The sequence below is a fragment of the Etheostoma cragini genome, chromosome 22 (assembly GCF_013103735.1).
Source record: "Etheostoma cragini isolate CJK2018 chromosome 22, CSU_Ecrag_1.0, whole genome shotgun sequence".
In the NCBI taxonomy this organism is placed as follows: domain Eukaryota; kingdom Metazoa; phylum Chordata; class Actinopteri; order Perciformes; family Percidae; genus Etheostoma; species Etheostoma cragini.
In genome coordinates, this window is record NC_048428.1 from 9,533,517 (window position 1) to 9,556,459 (window position 22,943).

At 39.7% G+C, this 22,943-nt stretch overlaps 1 protein-coding gene across 5 annotated transcripts in view; it reads left to right on the forward strand.

Moving 5' to 3' along the window:
* Nucleotides 1–22,943, forward strand: part of ctnnd2a (catenin (cadherin-associated protein), delta 2a) — a 261,359-nt gene that overhangs the window by 100,443 nt on the left and 137,973 nt on the right. For 4 of the 5 annotated variants that reach the window (XM_034862043.1, XM_034862040.1, XM_034862041.1 and 1 more), the window contains exons 4-6: nucleotides 16,142–16,176; nucleotides 16,754–16,858; nucleotides 20,529–20,701. In XM_034862043.1, coding sequence (XP_034717934.1) covers nucleotides 16,142–16,176; nucleotides 16,754–16,858; nucleotides 20,529–20,701 — 313 coding nt within the window. Of the gene's footprint in view, nucleotides 1–16,124; nucleotides 16,177–16,753; nucleotides 16,859–20,528; nucleotides 20,702–22,943 lie in introns of those variants that run through there. The other variant, XM_034862044.1, reaches the window with a different exon arrangement.

Genomic DNA, 22,943 nt, shown 5'->3' on the forward strand with positions numbered 1-22,943 from the left:
AGCGTTTTTTGTCTCAAAACGCCACTTAAAAATTAAAACGTAGTAATGTAGCTGTAGCCTCCGTCATCACTCATCTTTTTGGGCTTCTGTTTTTTCAAGATGTTAGCAAATGTTGACTTTTACACATTTGGCACCTATTGACAACAGTCTGCAAAATAATTAGAATGAACAACTTTGAAACCCTAGCAGGTAAAAAAGAGAGGGTAAAACCACTTGCACCCTGTTAGCCAGATAGCTTGTGTGTGTGTGTCTGTGTGTGTGTGTGTGTGTGTATGTGTGTGTGTGTGTGTGTGTGTGTGTGTGTGTGTGTGTGTGTGTGTGTGTGTGTGTGTCTGTCTGTCTGTCTGTCTGCTTGCCTGTCTGTCAGCCATGGTAATACATTGTGTTAGCGGGACCCGCCAGCTTCTCTCCCACCAGTAATTAAAACCTCAGCCCCAAGGCTCCACTGTCACAGCACATCATTCTCATCAATCAATCAAAAATATACATGCATACATTCTCACATGTATAATGCATGTGTGCTATGTGAATAGCCTCATTGTTTTACACACCTACACTCTCACCTACACCATGTTATTTATGTAAAAGAGTATGGACATTATTCATGGCCATAACCTCCTGTGGAGCATTAGCTGTCTATGGCATTAATTACAGTAGAGGAATGTGAAAAGGATGAGTGATAGGCCCACTAAGGCATTAGTATAGAGTACATGAACAAGTCATTGTTTTCTGACATAAGTTCTCTGACAATATGGGAATTGCTCAGAGAATATGATCAAATGCACCCCAGGAGCTTGCTTTTGTTCGGACTACAATGTGTCCACTTACAGGCATATTGAGGGAATGAATCACCCAGAAGTGTAGTTCGTAAAACAATGCTGGCCTGCAGAGTCGTGTGTAAGAAAACTCTAAGACCAAGCTAAGTACTAAACATGGATGCAAAGCTCTCTGTGCTCTGGAACATGTTTAGTGTCCAATCCAATGTAAATAACTAGGCAGAGGCAAAAATGAAGAGGATTCTTGTCGATCTGTTTGTCTATAACCTGACCTATTACAATTACACTGTGTTAGTGTCATCAAACCCTTCCTTGGCTAACTTTTCCTCCCCTCTCCTCTGATTGGACACATTGAATAATTAATTTAAGATGCATTTTGTAATTATCTCTGCGTGTTCTTGTGTATTATTTTGTAACTATTCCGCTCTTCAAGTGGTCTATCCTAAATCATGAATATTGGCAGTATGGAATTCATGTTGAGCCATTATCCTGATCACACAGTCAAGCAGCACCAGTTCCTTTGTGGTGTAAGATTACAAGTGTGTGTGTATGTGAAGCCACAGAGTATTGGTAATTGGTCTCAAGGGGGCCTCAAAGAGAGAGACAGTGTAAGGTGTATAACCTCTCCCCCCCTTGCATGCTCACACACATACTATACTCAGTCACACACACACACACACACACTAATATACAGTATCCCTCCACCCTCCTGAGAGTGTCTCTGTGACTTCCTCTAAATCATTGGTTAGATTATCCTCCAGGGGATGTGATTTAGACCGGTGACCGCTTCAGCCCCCAAAGCTCTGAAATGTCCTTTCCACCATGACATCACACTGCTGTCCTTGAGTGTGAGTCTGTGGGTCTGTGTCGTATTGACATCTGTGGGTATGGGAGGAGAAAAGTGTGGAAAAGATAAACGCTAAGAAGCTGAAAAAGCTATGAAAGTTCTTCATCACTTCATGATATTGATGTGTCAAATTGAAGTGGCAAACTAACCCTTCTCTTTTGAAAACATGAAATGTTGGGTCACAATACAAAAGAAAGATACATATATAAAGGGGAACATTGGAATATATGATATGTGATTCATTCGCTGATTCATTTCAGAGAGCACAGTCCACTTTTCAAAAATCGTAACTAGTTTTCAAATCATTGTGGAGTCTCCTTTTAAAACTGTACGTTGGATCCTTACTAAAAGCGCACTTACCCCCCCAAAAAGTCTCATTCATTAAACTGTGCGTAAGCAATATTTCCTTTATAAATCACAGATTACTCACAAGTGAGCATACGTGAATCAGCCTCTTATTCTGCCCTGTACACGCCCATTTACCATAAATAGTCAATGCAAAGCACCTCAATCAATGCTGATTAGTATGTTAATGACCCTGGCAGTTGTTCTTTTATTACGCCAAACTGGCAGGGAAAAAGCTAAAAACTTTTGAACGCTCTGGAATTGCTGCAAATTGAATTATAAATTTGGCTTGTTCTCACACAGTGTAAGTAAACCTAATCTATAGACTACCAATATTAATAATACCGTCCACAACGGCAGGAATTACGGCACTCTGGGACAGCTTCGATGTACAAGACCTATATGATAAGATTATATATTATTTCCAAACAAGCCTTAGTGATAAAGTCGAAGAATATAATATTTATATAAAACACTTAGCTGTAAATAGCCGGCTTCCCCAGAGTGGAGAGGAACTGTATATGGACCGGAATGGCAATGTTCCTGAACGTTGCCCTTTCTACTGGACCCAATTCAGTACATAGATCCAAGATCACAGCTTTAGGGAATTTAAATGGTATAATATCCAGTCATCCTCATGGTCTCTGAAGCCTCTTTCTCTCCTGTTTCTTCCATTGGTGTAGTCATCCTGCAGTGCCAGCAATGCCATCATGCAGCATTATGCATGCAGCATTACGCACAGGGATACGTCTTTTTTTTAAAGATGATTTTTGGGGGTATTTTTTCATGCCTTTATTTGCCATAGGACAGACGAGGACATGAAAGCGGAGAGAGAGAGTGATGAATGACATTTAGTAAAGGGCCACAGGTCAGATTCAATCCCGCGGCCGCTGCTTCAAGGAGTAAACTTAACATATTGTGATTGTTATAGTGCCCATATTATGCTAATTTTCAAGTTCATAATTGCATTTTTAGGTTGTACCAGAATAGGTTTACATGGTTTGATTTTCAAAAAAACACCAAATTTTTATTGTACCGCACATTGCTGCAGATCCTGGATTCACCAGGATGTGTGTTTAAAGTGTGTTTAGGTCTCTGTTTTAGCTACAGAGTGAGACATCGCCCTTCTATAGTATCTTTGTTGAGAGTTGCACATGCTCAGTAGCTAGGTAAGATTACATCAGCTGGGTAATTCTTTCTACAACTTTGGTCAGTACAAGGCAGGATTAGCTGGGAGACAAGGGCTCACTGCCATTGAGAAAAAGCTAGCATGCCAGTGCTAGCATGTGCTACAGTTTTCCACCTCATCACCGCTAGTGACTTAGAAAGCCGTGCAGATTTTGAACAGTTCACCCGGAGACTGAAGGTAGATGACATTCAGAAATCCGTATCTCACTCAAAACAGCATGAGTAGTTTTTTTCCAAGTTTGTATGGGTGTGGAAGCACCGGAGACAAAATGACACCCCGAATCCCAGAAAAAGTGATTTCTTTCATAAAATAGGCGCTTTAACAGTTTACAAAAGCGAGATAGAATTTCAAGAGGGAAGTCTAACAGGCAAACTCACTTTTCTTCATGTAGGTTTTGTCACCAACAGTATTAAAATTTGGACCAATAACAAGGACATTAAGTGTAACAATTGCGCAACAGCTTAACAGTTGTATTTCCAGACTTTGATGTTTGATGATATATACACATTATTAAAGATTTTAGGCTACATCGTGTTCTGCTGTTAATCTAATGGTAGGGTATTTGATGCTATCATGTATTCCATGCAGTTGGGTAATCTCCTCCAGTGAGACAGCAAATATTAAGAACACATTTTTTTTAAAGAATTTAGTTTTTTATTGAATTGAGGTGTTTATGGAACAGTTATCCGTCAGTACAAGCGAAAATAACACTGCTGGATTTAATCTTCATGATAACTTGGATGATATGGAGTGAAAAAAATTTGCTTGAGGCAACAATACTTGAAAATATTACGAGTAGTTGTTTCACCTCACATCTGCGTCGCCATTCCCATTGTCTCCAAAATGTGCGTATGCATGGGTCAGTGTTTGCTTGGAGGACCGCACATTGTAAATGTAAATGTGCTGTATTTATATAGCGCTTTTGCAGTCTTAACAACTGCTCAAAGCGCTTTTACATCTACAGGAAACATTCACCATTCACACACTGTGGCCGAGGCTGCCGTACAAGTGGCCACCTGCTCATCAGATAAACATTCACACACATTCACACTCCGATGCGCAGCACCGGGGGCAACTCGGGGTTCAGTGTCTTGGCCAAGAACACTTTGACAATGACTGCAGGGGCGGGGATCGAACCACCAACTTTCCGATTGGTAGGCAACCGCTCTACCACTGAGCCACAGCCGCCCCACCTTCTGCCCTCATGTTTGTTTTTTTATAAATCACAACCTTTGCATGGGCAGTGGTGTGCGCACATTTTCTGCCCTGTTTTGTGCGTATGCCACGTTTATAAATGAGACCCCTAAAGATTGACTGCACACTGGTCGGATCTCAGTCTGTGCTATAGTGACAGTTCTATATGAAGAATCAATCATCACTGACTCCCACTGGGTGAGGCCAAACTGTTTCTGACTGTGAGCCAGCAACACAAATTATGATTGCTATTGTGGCTAAGCGTTTTCACCTTTGGCCCTGTATTCTGTCAATCCCATGCTGTTTGTCTAATAATTGGATCTATGAGTAATACAGTGGTGTGTGAGCTTTACTATTGGGGAGGTACTCTTTTCTGAATTTAGTTGAGTTTTTGTGGACCAGCAGTTTGCTGATACATCATCTGTCCTGTTGACTTTAATTTGCTAATGTACTTAGTGGTCTATGGTGTTATTATTCGGATGTAAATTGCTATTGTTATGCTAATATTATGGCTACTTTGTCACATGTGATTATGGTTCAGTCAAGGAAGCCTTAATGGAGCCAACAGTGCATGCTTTTCAATTAATATTGCAGATGGGTTTGTTAAAGTGTTCTTTTTTTGTTTTACACCTCTTTGAAAAAGTGCTTACAATGTACACAAATAGAGAATTCCAAATCTGTTTAACAAGGCAGGGTATCAGAGGCAATCTATTCCTGGGGAATGGGGCCTCAGTGTAGCTGCCTTCAGCTCATAAATGGTTGCTTTACTTATTCACTCCCTTCTAAACGTACATGCATGTCATACATATTTCTTCTTATAGGGCTCCAGGGTCTATGCATGATCTGTAGAGTAAACTGTAAGGTTTCTAAACACTGGAAAACAGGGCTAAACGCTCAGTACTAAACGGTTTTGAATCCTACTTACCAATAGGGACTACTTTGTCTCTATAGGTAATTCTACATCTGAGCATACAAATATGACATCCGGAGTTCCCCAAGGATCCATCCTGGAGTCTACTCTGTTTAATATCTACATGTTTCCACTGGCTCAGATTTAGAAAACAACAAAATAAGTCATGGATGGCCAGAACTTTGTTAAATTAAATCAGCGCTAGGCTTCAAAGGACAGTGTTTAAAACAACAGAGAGAGCCAGAAATATTGGTGTAGTCATGGATTCAGACCTGAATTTTAAAAGCCATATTAAGACAACTACATAGTCAGCCTATTACCACCTTAAGAATGTATCAAGGGTTAAAGGACTTATCTCTCAGCAGAATTTGGAAAAACTAGTCCATGCTTTTATCTTCAGTAGACTTGACTACTGTAACGGTGACTTTACAGGTCTCCCAAAAAAATCAATCAGACAGTTGAAGCTGATTTTGAACCCTGCTGCTTGAGTCCTCACTAAAACCAAGATAGTTGGTACATCACTCCAGTTCTGAAGTCTTTGCACTGGCTTCTGGTGCCTCTAAGAATTAATTTCAAAATACTTCTGCTGGTTTATGAAAGCACTAAACGGTTTAGGGCCTAAATACATGTCTGATCTGCTACAACACTATGAACCACCCAGACCTCTCATGTCGTCTGGGACAGGTTTGCTTGCTGTCCCCAGAGTCAGAACTAAACCGGGGGAAGAAGTGTTCAATTTCTATGCTTCACATATCTGGAACAAACTGAAAACTGCTGGTCCGCCACAGCTCTCAGTTCTCTTAAATCAAGGCTGAAGACCTTTCTTTTTGATGTTGCCTTTCTTAAAATGAATGCTCATTTCTTATACTGAAGTTGAGGATCATGTACAAACCAACAAACACCCAAAACCAGCTCTTACATATTAGCTAACTAGACGTATCAAAGCTAAGGTTAAAAAACTCTGGTTAAATAATAAGGATCAAGCAAATTATTGTTCATTATTATTCATTATTAATATGTCACAATTAACTCTGCATTTACTTTTATTAAATTGTTTAGAAGTCAGACTTTCATTCTGACTGATATTGTATGCTGCAGACCTTTTAAGTTCAATAACATGTCAAAACATTCTTGCTGCAGTGAGTCTTTTTACATGAGAATAAATATTAGACAGTCCCTGTCTGTGTGGAGTACACTAATACAGGGCACACCCGGTGTCAGGCCTCCTGTCCCTTGTGAATTATACATGGAGGTATTCTGTCATTATCTATACCGGTGCAAAACGGTGATAGCCCACCTATCATAATAGCTATAATAGCTTGGTGATTTAGCCACACACAGCAGATGTTGCTGAGCTGAAATAGTGCAACCAGCAGGTGCTGCTCATAGTGGAAACCCACATTTTGTGCATGTGTGCACCCGCACGCATGCATGCCTGCACACACACACACACACACACACACACACACACACACACACACACACACACACACACACACACTATAAGTACTATATGAATGTGTGTTCAAGCGTGCATGCAGACCAACACATAATTGAAACACATGCATTTGCGGCTCTGAACGAGTAATTGTGTGCGTGTGTGTCTAGTCCATCTAACAGGGCTTTCCAAAAATATCTCTGTAGCTGGCAGTTGTTTAGTTGTTGTGAATATTCATGAAAAATGATCCCTGAAAGAAACCGAGAAGTCCTATGGAGGATACTCTGAATGAGCAGTCGTCCTGCGGGGTGTATGTAGACATCCAATCTTTGTTTGGTAGAACAGGATCTTCATAATCTTCTGGGAATGTATAAAAAGAAAAAGAAATATGCTGGTCTGTTCTTTAAACATTCAACAAAAAACTTTTTAGTTCTTTTTATATTTCATAAAAATGTTTCGAGACGCTAGAGACCCTTATAAGTTAGTAAGACAGACATGCATGTGTGTATACACATGTGGCTCCTGGTGCAGTGATGACTTATAGCATAGACGGGTGTGTGATTACATCTTTATTGTTCATGCTGCTTTTTTTTCTCTTTTTTTATTACAGACATAGATAAATGTTTTGTGTGTGTTTATATGTGTGGCCTGCACGTGTGATTGTATGTAAGATGAGAATAAGTCTGTTTGATCACAAAGTAGGTCTGTTGTTGGTGTATTCTGCAGTTTAAAGATTGTAGGCTAAACATCTGCATAAGAGTGTGTAGGACATGAAAGATGCTGAGGGGGAGAGAAGAAAGCAGCAGATTTGAAATATCTTCATTGAACCATGGTGCATTGTTTTCTTAGTTTTTTTTAGGAATAGTTTTTTTTGTTGCAGCTGTCAGTTGTCAGGCATTAGAAGTCATTTCAATGAATGCTTTGTTGAACTGTCACTCAGCTGTCATATCCACAAAAGTTTGTCCTCAGCCTTGTTTTGAGCACAATAGATTGTTTTCTGAATAGAGGATATCAGAGAGCTCACTAACAAGTGTATACACACACACACACACAAACACACACATACACAGACATGCATATTCTATATATATTATAAAGGTATACCTGAATCCACATGAAAAAACACACATTTGGATTTTTACCCTCAATGTTTTGACATATATTTGGGTAAGTCAGTCTTGTGCGTAATATCCTTTTGTGTTAATTTCATTCTTTTCATTCACATTGTCATTTCGCCCACTTCCAACTCAAAGGCAATTTCAAATCTCTCTACCTCATCAGAGACACACACACACACACATACACACACATACACACACACACACACACACACACACACACACACACACACACACACACACGCTCCCCACCCCAACATAAAAGAGCATAAAAGCCCACTCCTCCGCCTTGATTGATAGATTACCGTTATTGTGTCACACTGTCATGCTGACAATGATGAAGTACAAAACAGTTGTTATGACAACCACCAGTGGGTAGATAATCTACAAAAAAGATTAAATAGTTCCCAAGGCAGCTCCACACCTAAGTAATTTGGCACAATTTTGCCCAACATTACCTTGCATTTTTCTCACTGAACAAATCAGCTATGTCACATGGAAGCTAATAAAAATGTTTGCATCACATCAGCGTATATAGTGCTTTCCCTAGCGTCTATGTTACATAAATATAACAATGTATTGTTATGATGATGTCAAAATGTAAGTACAGCCCCTTGCATTGCCCACAGTTTGTCAGAATTAGAATAATCCATCAATGAAGTTGTTTAAATTGTCAACATATACGATAATTTAATACACATGATGTTACACATGATTATTAAATTCACTTTTTCAATAAATCTTGGAAACAGAAATGCTGATAAGTTGAATAATTATTCAACCCATGTGCAGTTTCCAAATGTCTGCACCCAAATGCTTTGAATGTCCTTGAGATGTCTCCCAGCTATTTCTTTCTGGCGTCAGTTATAAAACACAAGTACATCAGCAGGATATACATGTATAATATATTTAACATGATTGATTTAATAATTCTGTTAATTAAACCAAGACTTAAGTTTGAAATCTAGAAGTAACCATACATTAAACACACCTGGACTTAAACAATGAATCTACAGTAAAGGCATAGACACTCTATGGTGTAATGCTGCTTTGTGTAAGATTTTACTTTCATGTAGAGCTGGGCAATATATCCATATTATATTGATATTGTGATATGACACTATATATTATTTTAGATTTTGGATTTTGTAATATTGTGATATGACATAAGTGTTGTCTTCCACTTAGACATTATGTACACATTGCAGACGATTATCTGAATTTATTTTGTTAAAGCACCAATTGTCAACCCTAGAATATCAGCTCATTATTGATATTGAGGTGTTTAGTCAGGAATATCGTGATTTCTGACTCCCCCCTATAGCCCAGCCCTATTTTCATGATTAATTTAAATGCAACGGGGGAAAAGTGCATGGCATTGTTGGTGCTGCTCTTTACTACCGATCTAGAATGTGGCAATGAAGGAATCACTTCAGCTGTTCTAACAAGGCTTATGCCATCTTTCACCATCTGAAAAGCCATAAAGAAATGTGGAGATGCAATCATTCAACCTCATTCCAAACTAATTAGTAGGTTTATAGCCTGATGAAAAACGGTCTATTAAATAGACTGGACTGCTTTGTAATTACCAACTTCCCCTTGTTTGGCTTGAATGGTCCTCTATCATTCAGGTTTGTTTCAGCTCTGATGAACTGCGGTCGATCTGACAACTGACATTTTGCAAAGGTTAGAAAACAGGGTAATGCGGTCAGGAGGGGGATCACCCCTCAGCTGGAGAACATGGCCTCAAGCTCCCATGTCCACAGCCATCCATCCTGCTTGTTCAGCTCTCCTTGAACAACACACTGAATCCCTCGCAGCTGTGCGTCAGATGACTATGACATCTCACTTCTTTGCAGACAAATATGAATGAATATCTTCATCAATGGCACTGATTCAGTTCCTACTTCTACGCCGTCCTACTTATTCTTAAATACTCATATTGACAGCATCCCCAACCTTTAAGCTTCTGTGTATGTGTAGGATGTTTATGTCATCATCTTCTTACATCATTATTGGGATTACATTTTAAATAAAAATAAAGCTAGCAAAGTTGGAATTGGGGCAGTATCTGTTTTGCTCTGTAGTTTCATTCATCTTAGTGTCCCTGGCTGGGATCCAGGGCGGAAAAACTCACATTTACTCATTTACTTGAATCTCTCCGCAGGGTGTTACTAGTCTAGTGTGTGCGCTGCATCAAATCAGACATGTTTTTGCAGACCTATTGTCACTTCTTGTCAAAAGAATCCAAATTTCTTCCTACCTAGGTACAGAAATCTTATTTTCAAATCAATAATCAAATTTAAATAATTGTTATTCATTGTCACTGTAAATATAACTAGTTTTTGGAACGGCAGGATTTATTTAGGGCAACTTCTTGCTGAGCCATTAGTACAAGTCAGAGGGGGTATTATGATCAATTAGGCTTTTGTATCAATGCTGGCAATAATAAAATTGCTCAGGACTGTTCGCCTAGCCTGTCATTTATTTATCTCACCAAATCAATGAATTTGACACATTGTGTGTGTCACGCTTTTTATCCGTATGTGTCCATGTTACTGTCTATGTATTTACATTTTTGTACATGTACATATGTCAATATGTGCAAGTCACCTTTAAAATGAGCTATGTAGAGTGTACAGACTGATATAGACTGTAACCTATAGAATGTGTGCCTATGTGTACATTCTTGTGTCATGTGAGAGCAAACTGTGGAGCGTACACATACACATCCACACCGACAGCGTTATCAGGATGGGCAAGTCTTCTTAAGTGCTATTATCTGTGAATGGAGGCAGCTGGAGGATTTGAGCAGAACCTTGTGTGGCAGTGTGTAACTCTTTCAGAGTAATGCTCTCCAAGCTGAGGACTAATGACTCATGAAGGTTGTAGCTGTTGGGATTCCTGTCTGGATGGCTAGATACTTCTACCTTAAACACATTTACAACATGTTTACCTGCTTTTTATCAGTGTACTACATTTTTCATACAAAGTCTCTGTACAATATTACACAAACACACACACACACACACACACACATTTTTACACTCTACTGTATCTTAAAGCATTCTGATTTGTACATTTTTTTGTATTTCTGTCACAACAAGTCTACTGTAAAGAGTTTGTTTGTGCCTACGTCTTATTTTTGAAAACATGAGTTATACTTTAAGTACTTGAGTCTCCACATTCCAATGAGACATAAACACTCACACCCATGCACCAATTCTGGATGACAGAAGCAAAGCGTGTTTTCCTTCCATACGTTGAATGCTGCTTGTCGGTATGCGTGCATGTGGAATTTCTGGGGAACGGTAGAGGACGCTGTGTGTTGGCAGCGGAGTGGTGAATTTGAAATGTGTTTTTAAAATAGGCTTGCTGTTACAAGAGAGGCACTGCCTCGCTGGTGTTGTGGCATTGCAGGCGAGAGTGTGCAATGTTGTGGAACAACACTGCTTATTAAATCTTTCTCCTGTCGATCAGCTCTCTGAGGGTCTCATGCAAAGTTTTCTTTCTCTCTCTTGCCTCTTTATCTCTCTAATCAAGTAGACTTAAACACAGTGACACAATGTTAACTACTGTTTATTTTTTGCAGGCACATTGGAGCAGTGTTCCTCAAAGCACCACCATGTTATCATTCTCTTTTACTGGTGTGAGTGCGTGCTTGTGTGCATGCGTGCGTGCGTGTGTGCCTGCGTGCGTGCAGCCAGATTTAGATTTTGCCTTCAATGCCAGTCACTCCACCTGAAACTAGTATTGGGTTTCAAGAACCCATGTTTACAACAACTGGGAATTTGTTAAAGGGATATTTCGCCATTGGAAAGATGAATGTATCTTTAAATTGGGTCACTTACATTTTTTTTTTAAATTGGTGCCTTCTAAGCCCAAAAAACTGAAAATTAGTTTTTTGCTCATTTGGATGAAAATACGCCAAATCCCAGAATGCAGCTAAAAAACGGCACACAAAACTACATTTAGTGCACACACATTACAGGCTCTGTAATGTTCCGCTGACGCAATCATAGCATAACCGCTTGGAGTGATGTAAGCACCAAGTATAAACACAGCCGTGAATTTGCGTGAAATGAAGAATGGTCGCATTTAACCGTCACAAACTCCACAAGCGGTTAGCAGTAGTTAGATAAAAGCACCCCATTTCTTTTGTTAACGCAGCCTACCTCCACTAGTCTTAAACGCCAGAGCAGCATCTGCTCCGAAGGCTAGCAAGCCTGGTAGCTAGTTGGCTAGTAGCTAGGAGTCCGGTACACGGTTGTTCAGCCATGTTTCCACAAAAACAAAAATAGAGCAGTCTCTGAACTTGCATTGGGAGCTTTGTTGACGTTGGATGTAGTCCAGTTTATTGTCTAATGATCGGACACTTACAAGCAGGATGGAATGGACAGGTGGCCGTATAGTGTTAGCTTTCCACCTAGGAGGAACTTTCGCTATAGCGTACACAGCCGTTGATATCCCCTTACCTGGCAGGTGGTATTAGGCGACACCGCTGGCTGAGGTGAAGTATCCCTTTAAAGAAAAATGCTTTTGGACTTAACTTGCTTTTCCTCTGCATGAATTTACATGTACTGTATGTGCATGTACATATATCCCAATGAACCAGAGTTTGTGCTTGCAACTCTAGCATAAGACCCCAGAATAAGCTTTTGCTAGCATGTGTAAACAAAGAATCTGACATTTATGGCAGAAAAAAGGTAACATTTGCTTTTGACAAGAATTTCAAAACATTGTTCAATAAAAACTGGAATCAAAAAGCAGAAAAGAACGTAAACAGTTCCAACTCCCATCTATTATAGAGAAACTATGCCTGAACCATGGCAGAAACACTCTTTAGTCTTATGAGTATTTATTTTTGACCTTTTTCTGTCAAGCAAAAATGTACTGAGCATAATCCTAATTTACTTTCAGACAGTCAAACACATTCACAAAGGGCAGCTACACTATGCAGCCGTACTTTGATAATATTCACAGCAGAGAAGCAAATGGGGATTAATAGATTAATTTAAATTTTCTCTGCTGGTCCAAGCATTTGAACCAATGACCTTTTGGTCACAACCCTGCGTTTCAATCCTTCAGGCAGCTGCTGCCCCAACAATGACAGTTTTCCATTAACCTAGTAAGCTGAAAACTCCCTGTCTTTACATTTTTTAGTTCAATTGACCTTTATTTACATCAGTCAAATTCAGTCCCAGCTGGAGAGTAATTGTTTAAACAGTGTCCATTTGAATGTAGTCCCTTCATCACAAACTGCAACTTACAGTGACATGAGGAGATGTGTTTATTGAGCTGCTAGCTTTGTTACACATATTTTATTTCCACAAAGCATTTCATTCTGATTGCATCATTTTGGTTCCGATAATCAGTGAAACAAAAGTAGGCATGCAGAGAGCAGATCACGTGAAACAATTTAGAGCGAGTGGGTGTACAGGTAAAAAGATCAAATGATAGTGAATGGAAATATCATTAAAACAGTGTTCTAAAAAAGGCAAAGTACTACAGTGTATAGCCAGTGCTTAATTTATGTGGCTCCATTGGACCTTTTCCTGCATATTGCAGCGCTTTGATAATTAGGTGATTACATTTCTGCCTTGTTAATTTGTAACTAATCAGACTTGCTGCACTAGTGAATCACAGTGATTAGCAGTTACATAATAATCACTTTCAACTCAAAAGAAATGCAGGAAAAGCTGCATCCTAAGGGCAAGATAAAAGCGCAAGACACACAAAACTATTGCCTATAGACTAAGGAGTCTTTCCCATATGCCTCATTTTGTTTAGTTGAATCGCAATAGAGTTTCAATACCCCCATGGTGCGGTTTGTTTGGTTAGGTGTGACTGAAGCAATCACACTCGGAGCAGTTCGTTTTGTGGTGAGAACGCGATCCGACCTCAAACCGCAACAACTGTGTACTCCACAAGTTTGAGCTAAATGGCTCCTGGAGTCAGGTGTGCTTAAAATTTGCAAAATGGTAGAAAATGCAAACTGGAGCTTGCAATTAGGGGTGGAAATCACCAGACGCCTCCCAATACGGTATCATCACGATACTAATGCCATGATACAATATCATTGCAATTTTAAACATATTGCGATAGTCTGTGATATTGCAATTTACAACCTTTTTTCCAACTTCTAATTTTTCCCCAATTTCAAATGATGTCCCCAAAAGCAAACTTTGTCTACATCGGTTTTGTCTAAAAAGATACATTTCTCAGTTTTTTCATTTCACTTCAATTTTGTTGCTGCAAAATGCAAAATGAAAATATCGTTATACTATGCTGTATCAATTTTCCCCCCACCCCTACTCGCAATGTATGTTTTCAACAGAAATAGACTGAGGTCGAGCTCGCTGACGCTCTCATTTCCATGGTCACAGAAAGTGGGGGACAGACAATCAGAGTGAAGTGTTGTTAACCAGACCATAGGCATAGTTACGTTGCTCGTCTGGAAAATGAAAAGGAAATGAGCTTGTTTGACAGTGGAGATGCAAGACATAAGCACTAGTCAAGAACAAGAAGCGCTGGTAGTGATGCATGTTGGTACGCTTGGATTTTTCTGCGTGAAATAAAACCGAACCAAGGGGAAATCGCTCAAAGTTTCCAAACTCATCAACTGTTTCGGACCAGAGCAAAATAACTATAGGTGTGAAAACACCCTAAAAGTTGATATTGAGTCCTGTGAATATTTGATGACAAAGTAGAAAACCGTTGGGGCCTAATTGTGGTGACAAAGTTCATGAGATAAGGTCCTCGTGTATACTTTGAAAAACAATGAGACCTGTTGCTCTGTAGGCTCTGTAATGGTCTCAACAGGTTTTACAAATTAAATGGATACATTTAGGTTACTGATGGTTGCAGATTGTGCCGGTGTCTGCAGTCTAACTCCAACAACAACTGAGAAGTCAGCGGCTCGTAACGGCTACTGAAGCGCCCACCCAGTCCACACCATCTCTGCACTCTGGTGTGCTGGTCACGCTTCAGAACCAGCTGTCCTCTTGTCAGCAACACAGGTCCTAAGGTTCTGAAATGACGGCAGCCGGCCAAACTGTCTAGCAGGCTGACTGAATTTCATTGAACAAAACAATATTTTTAAAGTAGGTTAAAGTAAGAAGTAACAGATGTATACCATATTGCCACATAGCTATTTTTTTCTTCCTTTACAACATCTCTCCTTGCCTTTCTCTATGAGTATCACAGTAGCCACTGCAGGCATTAGAAGACACCGATGCTCTGGAAAAAAGCTACTGTGTTTTAAAAACGAGACTTATTCACACAGTCAAATCAATCAATAAAAGCTTCATGTGAATGTGTCCATGTCTGGACGGGCCTTATCATCTCAACCAACAAGACAAATAGAAGGATCACACATGTGAATTCACTTATTCTCATATACCTCATATACCACCTTGAAGGCACACAAGCACTTCAGACACAAATTGTGCAATGACAACCAAGGCGCTCACGCACACGCATGCAGTTAGAAAGTGTGATGTGGAAACTCTAGTCTAAGTGGGACAAAGGCAGGCACAAGCCAAGTAGTCCAGACAGTGAGCCTAATGGTGTAGATGAAGTCAGTTGAAATAGTCTATATGTATCAGTTAGTCTGTCTGTGTCTGCATTGATCACACAGAAGGTGGCTCAATACTCATCGCTGGCTTTCGCTTTCTACCTCTCTGTTTCCTTCTACCTCCTCTTTGTCTTTTCTCTCTGTTCAACCACCAATCAATCACCGATCAATGGACAGCCATCAAGAGAATGGAAAAGAAACCTTGTTTGCATGTGTGTCCATGTGCGTGAATGTGTATGTGCCCTTGTGTTGCTCTGTATGTGTGTACACTATCCATTTGAGAAAAATAAAAGGACTTACCTGAATGCACAGGGACCACATTCTGTGAAATGTTAGCTCTGTAAAAACAATTATAAATAAATGGCCTGTGCTGACCAACTGAAATGACATTAAGGAGTGAGTTTAAATTAATTTCTTATTATTTTGTTTGTTTTTCCAAGATATACAAAATAAAGGTTACTTTCAGTACAATAAATGTTTTACATATTTTACACATAAAAATAGAGACATTCAACATTGTTAGTGTCTCATTTTGGAATGATGCTGCAATGCAAATGAAGAGTGAAATTTAACAGGTCTTTTTTCATATATATATTTTATTTCCTGCCATATTTGGTATAGTGCTTTGGAAGCTCTATTGTAAGTAGCCTTTGATTTAATAATCAAAGGCTGGTGGTATTCTGCAACGTTTTGTGTGTGTTGTTGATGTTTTTTTATTATTATTAATAACTATGTCCTTCTTTTGCAGTTCAGCAGATGAGCAATTTCGCTGGAACGCTCAAGGTAAGGTTCTCTGTGAATGTTTGAATACACACACACACACACACACACACACACACACACACACACACACACATACATGCTCATGCAGCTCATCCACGAAAGGATATCAATGCAATGTCTCCTGAAACCGTTGTTTTCTGTTTTTCAACTTAAAACCCTGACTTGTCACATGTACTAGCTCTGACAAAATCTCTAGGGTTTTATATTTGCCAGACATCCTGAGTTAAGGATCAGATTCATTGCCCCAGCATCAACAAGGCTTGTTCCGCCACATGTCTGATTGACACACCAGAAAAATTGTGTGTCAAGGTACATTTTGAATTTATAACAGCGGCCCAGTAATGTATGGGCAGAAGCACCCACCCACATACCTGATGGATTAAAAGATTATGTAAAACACACACGCACTCACACAAACACACAATCACACTTTCAAATACATATCAGAATGTCAAAATGGTGCTTGACCAAGGCCACTGTTGGCTTTGACAGTCAGTGTTAATCTGCACATGTGAAAAGTAATAATAATCTGTAGTAATAGTCTACTTACATCCTATTTATTTTTTCTCCTTTACAGCTGATGGACAGAAGGATATCGAGGATGAGCTGACCACTGGTTTGGAATTGGTGGATTCCTGCATTCGGTCTCTCCAGGAATCAGGGATTCTTGACAGTGGAGAACGTAAGTGTACTTATCAGCATCATCGTTTGTCAATTTAGACTCCAATTATTGCTATCCAGTTTGTGTCGTTGACGTGAGTCAGACCCACAGAACTGCAATCCAAACAAAGTACTATTTCATTCTAAGAACACAAAGGTACAAAACCGAATTTCATTTGCGTCTCAAATTTTTATGTTTATTCACATTCACAATAGACAGGAAAATAGTTATTTCCTTTGTTAACACATGATGGATCAAACTCAAGGTCTGCTCAACTCTAGCAGGCACTTTAGCAAGGGGAAATAAACCGCTTACTGCTTCTAAAGGAGTATAACTCTAATTTTTAATTGTCATGCACAGTCACTCCTTTAGAAGAGGTACTCTGGGGTAAAGAATATCCAGACAATCTTAATGGAAACTGCACCTCTGGTTGGTTTAACCGTAGAAGGATTATGGTGTGTATTGTTCTGTAATTATTTTTGTTTTCCTGAATGAAATAAACTTTTAGTAGTCCCTTAGGCCATTAGATATCTGGCCTCAGTACGGCAATTCCATTTGTTAATATTCTCAATCAGATTTCATTTCTACTTAAAATAAGCAAATTAAGTTAAGGGAGGATTTTGTTCCAGATTAGACAAAATGCATACACTATAGTTAGATTAAGTTAGTAAATTATTTGAAAGAAATGTGAATATACTGCACACACAAAAAGAAATACAGAAATACATTTTCTCACCAGGTGAGAATAATACAGCTGTATCTTGATACATGGTTCATTAACAAATAAAACTGACTTCAAAACCAAGGACTTTAAGGCCTCATTCAAGTTTTTTTTTTTTTAAGAAAGTTTAAATGTGGAGGCAAACCAATAACAGCCTGCAGACAGTATCACACTATGCTGCTCCTGGATTTGTTCCAACAACTGTCCACTTTCAAGCAGCTTTTTCATCCTGTAGGCCTTGTATTGTGATAATTCAATTCAGCCAATGATTGAAAGGCAACCTGTGTATGAGTACTTGCTAAATGCGCTTGGCATTCTCTTTGCAGGTCATTGGTTTTGGAACACTGCATTCCCATTCCACTTATTGTTTGCTGACCTTTTTGAGTGTTGATATTGCTGTAATGGATGGCATTTTAAAAACATGCACTGAAGCAGCGCATTACTACTTGAAGAGTTTACTCACATATTATACAAAGAGTTTTACCAACTATTGTTTCTAGTACTATTGGAATGGGCTGGTTTGGTTAGCACCTACATAATAATGCATCTGCTTGTACAGTGAGGACCAGTTGTGTGTTGTGAATATAGGAGAGCACAAAAGCTGAACAGAAATGTACTTAGAAAGCTGGTTTGGAATATGTACCACAAGACTGCTGCTCTCTTTTGATAAGAAACAGGGTGCATGTTTAAGCACATACATAACAGTGGTGATACATGTCAGATCATTTGAATCTTATCTTGTTTGTAGAGAGTGTCTGCTTTAGCCCAGTCCAAATAGATGGCACTCTCATTGTGAGCACTTGCATTGTGGCTGCTCCATACCCAGCTGTTTTTCCCATTTTACAAATGGGTTTCTACCACAAGCATCACAATGTGTGGGTGCAGATAAATTCAGCATGGCTACAGTATTTGTATGTGTGTTTCTGTATGTTTTCCCCCAAAGGGTAGCGCTGCAAATAGCTTAGCAGTAAATACACAGAATAGTGACATGCTGCTGTCTTCAGTGAAAGGTGGCACAGAACAGGGAGGCTTTTTGGTTTTAGCTGATACACTAGTTGGTAAGGTGTTACAATAGAGCTGCACAAATTCACATTATCAAGTGTTGAGAGAGACACAACTTCACAAAAGAGTTATTACCATGGAATGAAATGTACTTTTCAAAGCATAAGCAATAAGTGTGGGGCCTTAGTGCATTGTGCAATCTTAAAACTGAATTTCTCCATCAACCAACCTAATGACTTTCCTATCATCCAACCATCCACATGCACTTTTACCAATGAAACCAACACACACACAGTTTTTGTCATGCAGCGCACACACAGTAACAAACATCAAGGCCGGGCGATGACGAGCTTGGTAGCTCCCACTCACTCGCTGCGTAACTCAAAGTGCTGTTTAATAATTCAGAAAAAGCTAGGGATGAATCGAGATGAGGAAAGACAAGTCTTTTGTGTAGGCAAGAAGCCGAGGAGTTGATCTTGGTTCACAGTGCACAAGCTCTCAGCCAGAAAGGGATTCTGGGGGAGAGAGAGAGAGAGAGAGAGAGAGAGAGAGAGAGAGAGAGAGAGAGAGAGAGAGAGAGAGAGAGAGAGAGAGAGAGAGAGAGAGAGAGAGAGAGAGAACATACAAATGGGAGAATAATAATCAGGGGTACTTGATATTTTGGGGAAAATGAGAAGCAAAGATGCCAGTGCGCTCCGGGGAAGACACTTATTGTAGACTTTATTAGGCGATAATCACAATATTTAGAATTTAAAAATGGGAAAAGTATAAACTATATATGCTAATATTGCCTTCCTTACAGTAAGTAACTATAACAACACACAAACACTTGAAATTTGTTTTCAGCAAGATAGTAAAAATAGCAATTTAATGAAATATTTACACTGCTGAGTGAACAGGTCACTGTCATGGATCTGATTGGCTTTCAATAAAACTAAACCACACATATAAACACACATGCAGATAACCTTTAAATCCTCTAACACAAACACCACTGGCTATCAAGGGGTTTGTAACAGTTCCCTTCCGTTCTCTTCATCACTCCGTACACACATTGGAAGATTGTCCGTCTTACAAACAGCCTTATGATGTTCTCATTCCCACCCAATATAAGCTATATGTGCACAGCGTGGAAATCAGAGAGAGAGAGGATTATTATTTGACGCCACAGCGGTGATTGCGTCAGGTGGTCGGGATGATGCTGCTTCTCAACTGGGGGGTTAAAATGTCATATGTGTGTGTGCGGTGTGTGTGGTTACAATCAATGCTTATCGTTGACAACAGATATGGTTCATATAGACTCTCCTGTATGTCAACACTTAAAAGATGCTTAGGCTGTTAAAATGTATGGAAGACAAAATCTGTGTACTCCAGACAATTAGGTAAATGAAGCCATATTTAAATACCCTGCAAAGCTTAATAGACAACAACCATGTTTAGCGATTCATTCCAAACTAGAACTTCCTTATTTCTTACACAAGGGGTCCAGTGAATTTGTGCTTAAGTCGACATTACAAAATAAAAATGACCGTGTTTGGGGAGGTAACAAATCAAGTTATTAGGTGTTCCATCTATTAAAACTTTCTTCTTTTCAGCCCTCCATCTCCCTGCTGCTCCTCCTCCTCCTCCTTGCCCCGTTCTCTGTTCCTCTGTTTCTCTTTCCCATTGCTAATAAATTATGTATGCCATCTCCAACTCACGGAGTGCTGCACTGCTGCACTATCTGTTCCTAAATTGCTACTCTCTCTCTCTTCCCTATTTCACTCTTCGCCTCTCAATTGCTCCCCTTCACGCCCCCTCTCTTTCTCACTCTTAATCTCTCTATACTCACTCTCTCACTTGCTCTATATATGCACACACACACACACACACACACACACACACACACACACACACATACACATACACAAACTTAACTCAACCCCCACCACCTACCCAACCACAAACCACTCCTGTCTCTATTGGTAGGACCAGCTCTTCTTTCCCAGAGTTCCTTGCAGCTCAACTCCACCCCGGAGGCTTCGCTACAGTACTCTGCCAGCTACCATAGCAACCAGACCCTCGCCCTTAGCGACAGCATCTCCGCAGCAACTTCTCAGCGCAGCGGGCTGGTTGGAGGAGCCGTGCACAGCTACAACCAGGTAGGAAACACTGCTGTACACGGATAAAAATGGGGATGGGTGGAGGTTCTAACACTGGCCATTTGTGTAAGTGTAAGTGTATGTTCATAAAGAACTTTTACATTATGCTGATGGCCAGAATATGCTAATAATTGACATCAAAGGAGTTTGACTTTGAATGTAGTTCTCCACTGTTTATAAGTGCAACAGCTTGTACTCGTTTGCTCGTTGAAGGGATATCCAGAAAAAGTGTTGCGACATATTATACATGCTTATTTGTAGATTCTTGCTCCTCTGTCATTCCGCCACAGACTGAGCGAACATTGCCCTTCTTTTTCCTTTACCCCCTATTTTTCATGCATTATCTGCATAGCACTTCTCCAGCTACATGCTCTCGCCATGGGTTTGTTTGACATCCCACTTGGGTCTAGTTGATCAGTGATGTTAGTACATATTTATACAGCATCACGTTTGATTAGCCTTACTGAAGTGGTCGAGTCACTACTACTGGCTTTGAAAGCAATCCATAGCATATTAGACAAATTCTTTAACGCTGTTCAGAAGGACTCAGGTAATCAGATGCTCAGACCAAAATGAGGAGATGATTAAACGCACACAGAGAAATCTCAGCAAGTGTCTTGTTTATAAAGACTTGAGAAATAAAGCTGTAGACAAAGTCACATATTAATCACAGCAGTGTGCCGATGAAGAGAGAAAACCCACCTAATTACTTTCCGGCCTAGAGGAGCCAATTATTTCCAATTTTCATGTCCTTAGCATATCAGTGGTAATACATGTGTTCACACACACAAACACACACACACACACAAACCTACTAAATCTGTGAGCATCTGCAGTGCTTTATTAAAAGGTATTGCCACTGCATATAAATTATATGTAATATTTAACAAGAATTACAGCTTTTTATGAATATCTTGCAACTGTTTTTTCAGTAAAGTTTCCATGACTTAAATGTTTGTTTTTATGGTTGCGTTAGTTTTTCATTTTCTGTTTGTGTGTTTGTGTGTGTGTGTGTGTGTGTGTGTGTGTGTGTGTGTGTGTGTGTGTGTGTGTGTGTGTGTGTGTGTGTGTGTGTGTGTGTGTGTGTGTGTGTGTGTGCAAATCTGTGTATGTTTATGTGAGAGAAAAGTGAAGGAGGTACACATTGTCATTCATTTCCTCCCTACAGTCACACCAAAGTTCATTGCATAGCTGGGTTTGGACAAAGCTTCTATTACTTCCCGTGATAAGACCGACAGATAGAAACACAGATGGACAAACATATAGATGGACAGACAGATAACGCAGACGGAGTTTTTATTCTGTCTGTGTTCTAAAATCTTTAATATTTCTTCTCCCGCTTCCCTTATATTGCAGTGCTCCTGTCCTCTTTTCCCTCCCCCTTTTCTTCTCTGTCCTCTCTGCTCACCATCTCTGTCTATGTGAGCATGAGTATGTTTGTGTGTGTGTGTGTGTGTGTGTGTATCCTCCTCTCTGATGCTTTTGGCTTGTCAGTGTAATGGGGCCAGTGTTGTCAGCAGGGCTTGTTGATCATGAATAGCTTTATGCAAGCCAGTACTGCTAGATAGGCAAATGCAGCTTGCATGCATGTGCAGTGCTGCAGGCTTGTGTTGGTGCGCTTGCAGGCATGTGCAAATGCATATACACATGGGGCTGTATTCTATGCACTCCCTGGGTGTGCAAAAGTTTGCACAATTGACTGTTTTAGAGAGAGCAGTGTGAAAGGTCTAGCATGTTGCTGCTCTTCTGTAGGGTATTTATAACCCTGAGAGGCCCTTCTTTAATTATGCATGGATACATGGCACCTTAAATATCCCAGTGTTTTACTGGTGGAGAAGAAAAGCGGCACTGCAAGATGACAGAATGTGATGGGGAAAGTGCTATATCTCACACTGTGTGTCAGGCTTCCTATTTATTAGTTAACTCAGCCAACAATTCAGCTCTACTCATTTATTTACCCTGTGAATTACCCATCCATCGTTGTATCTGTTCACTCACTTCTTCATAAGTCTAAAGTCCATTTCTGTCTTACTTTGCATTTTGATGACTGTAGCACATCTGCAGTGTTGAACACTATCATGTAACAGCAGAGGTGGGTAGTAACGAGTTACATTTACTCCGTTATATTTACTTGAGTAAGTTTTTGAAAAAATTGTACTTTTAAGAGTAGTTTTAAATCACTATACTTTTACTTTTACTTGAGTAGATTAGTGAAAAATAAACTGTACTCTTACTCCGCTAC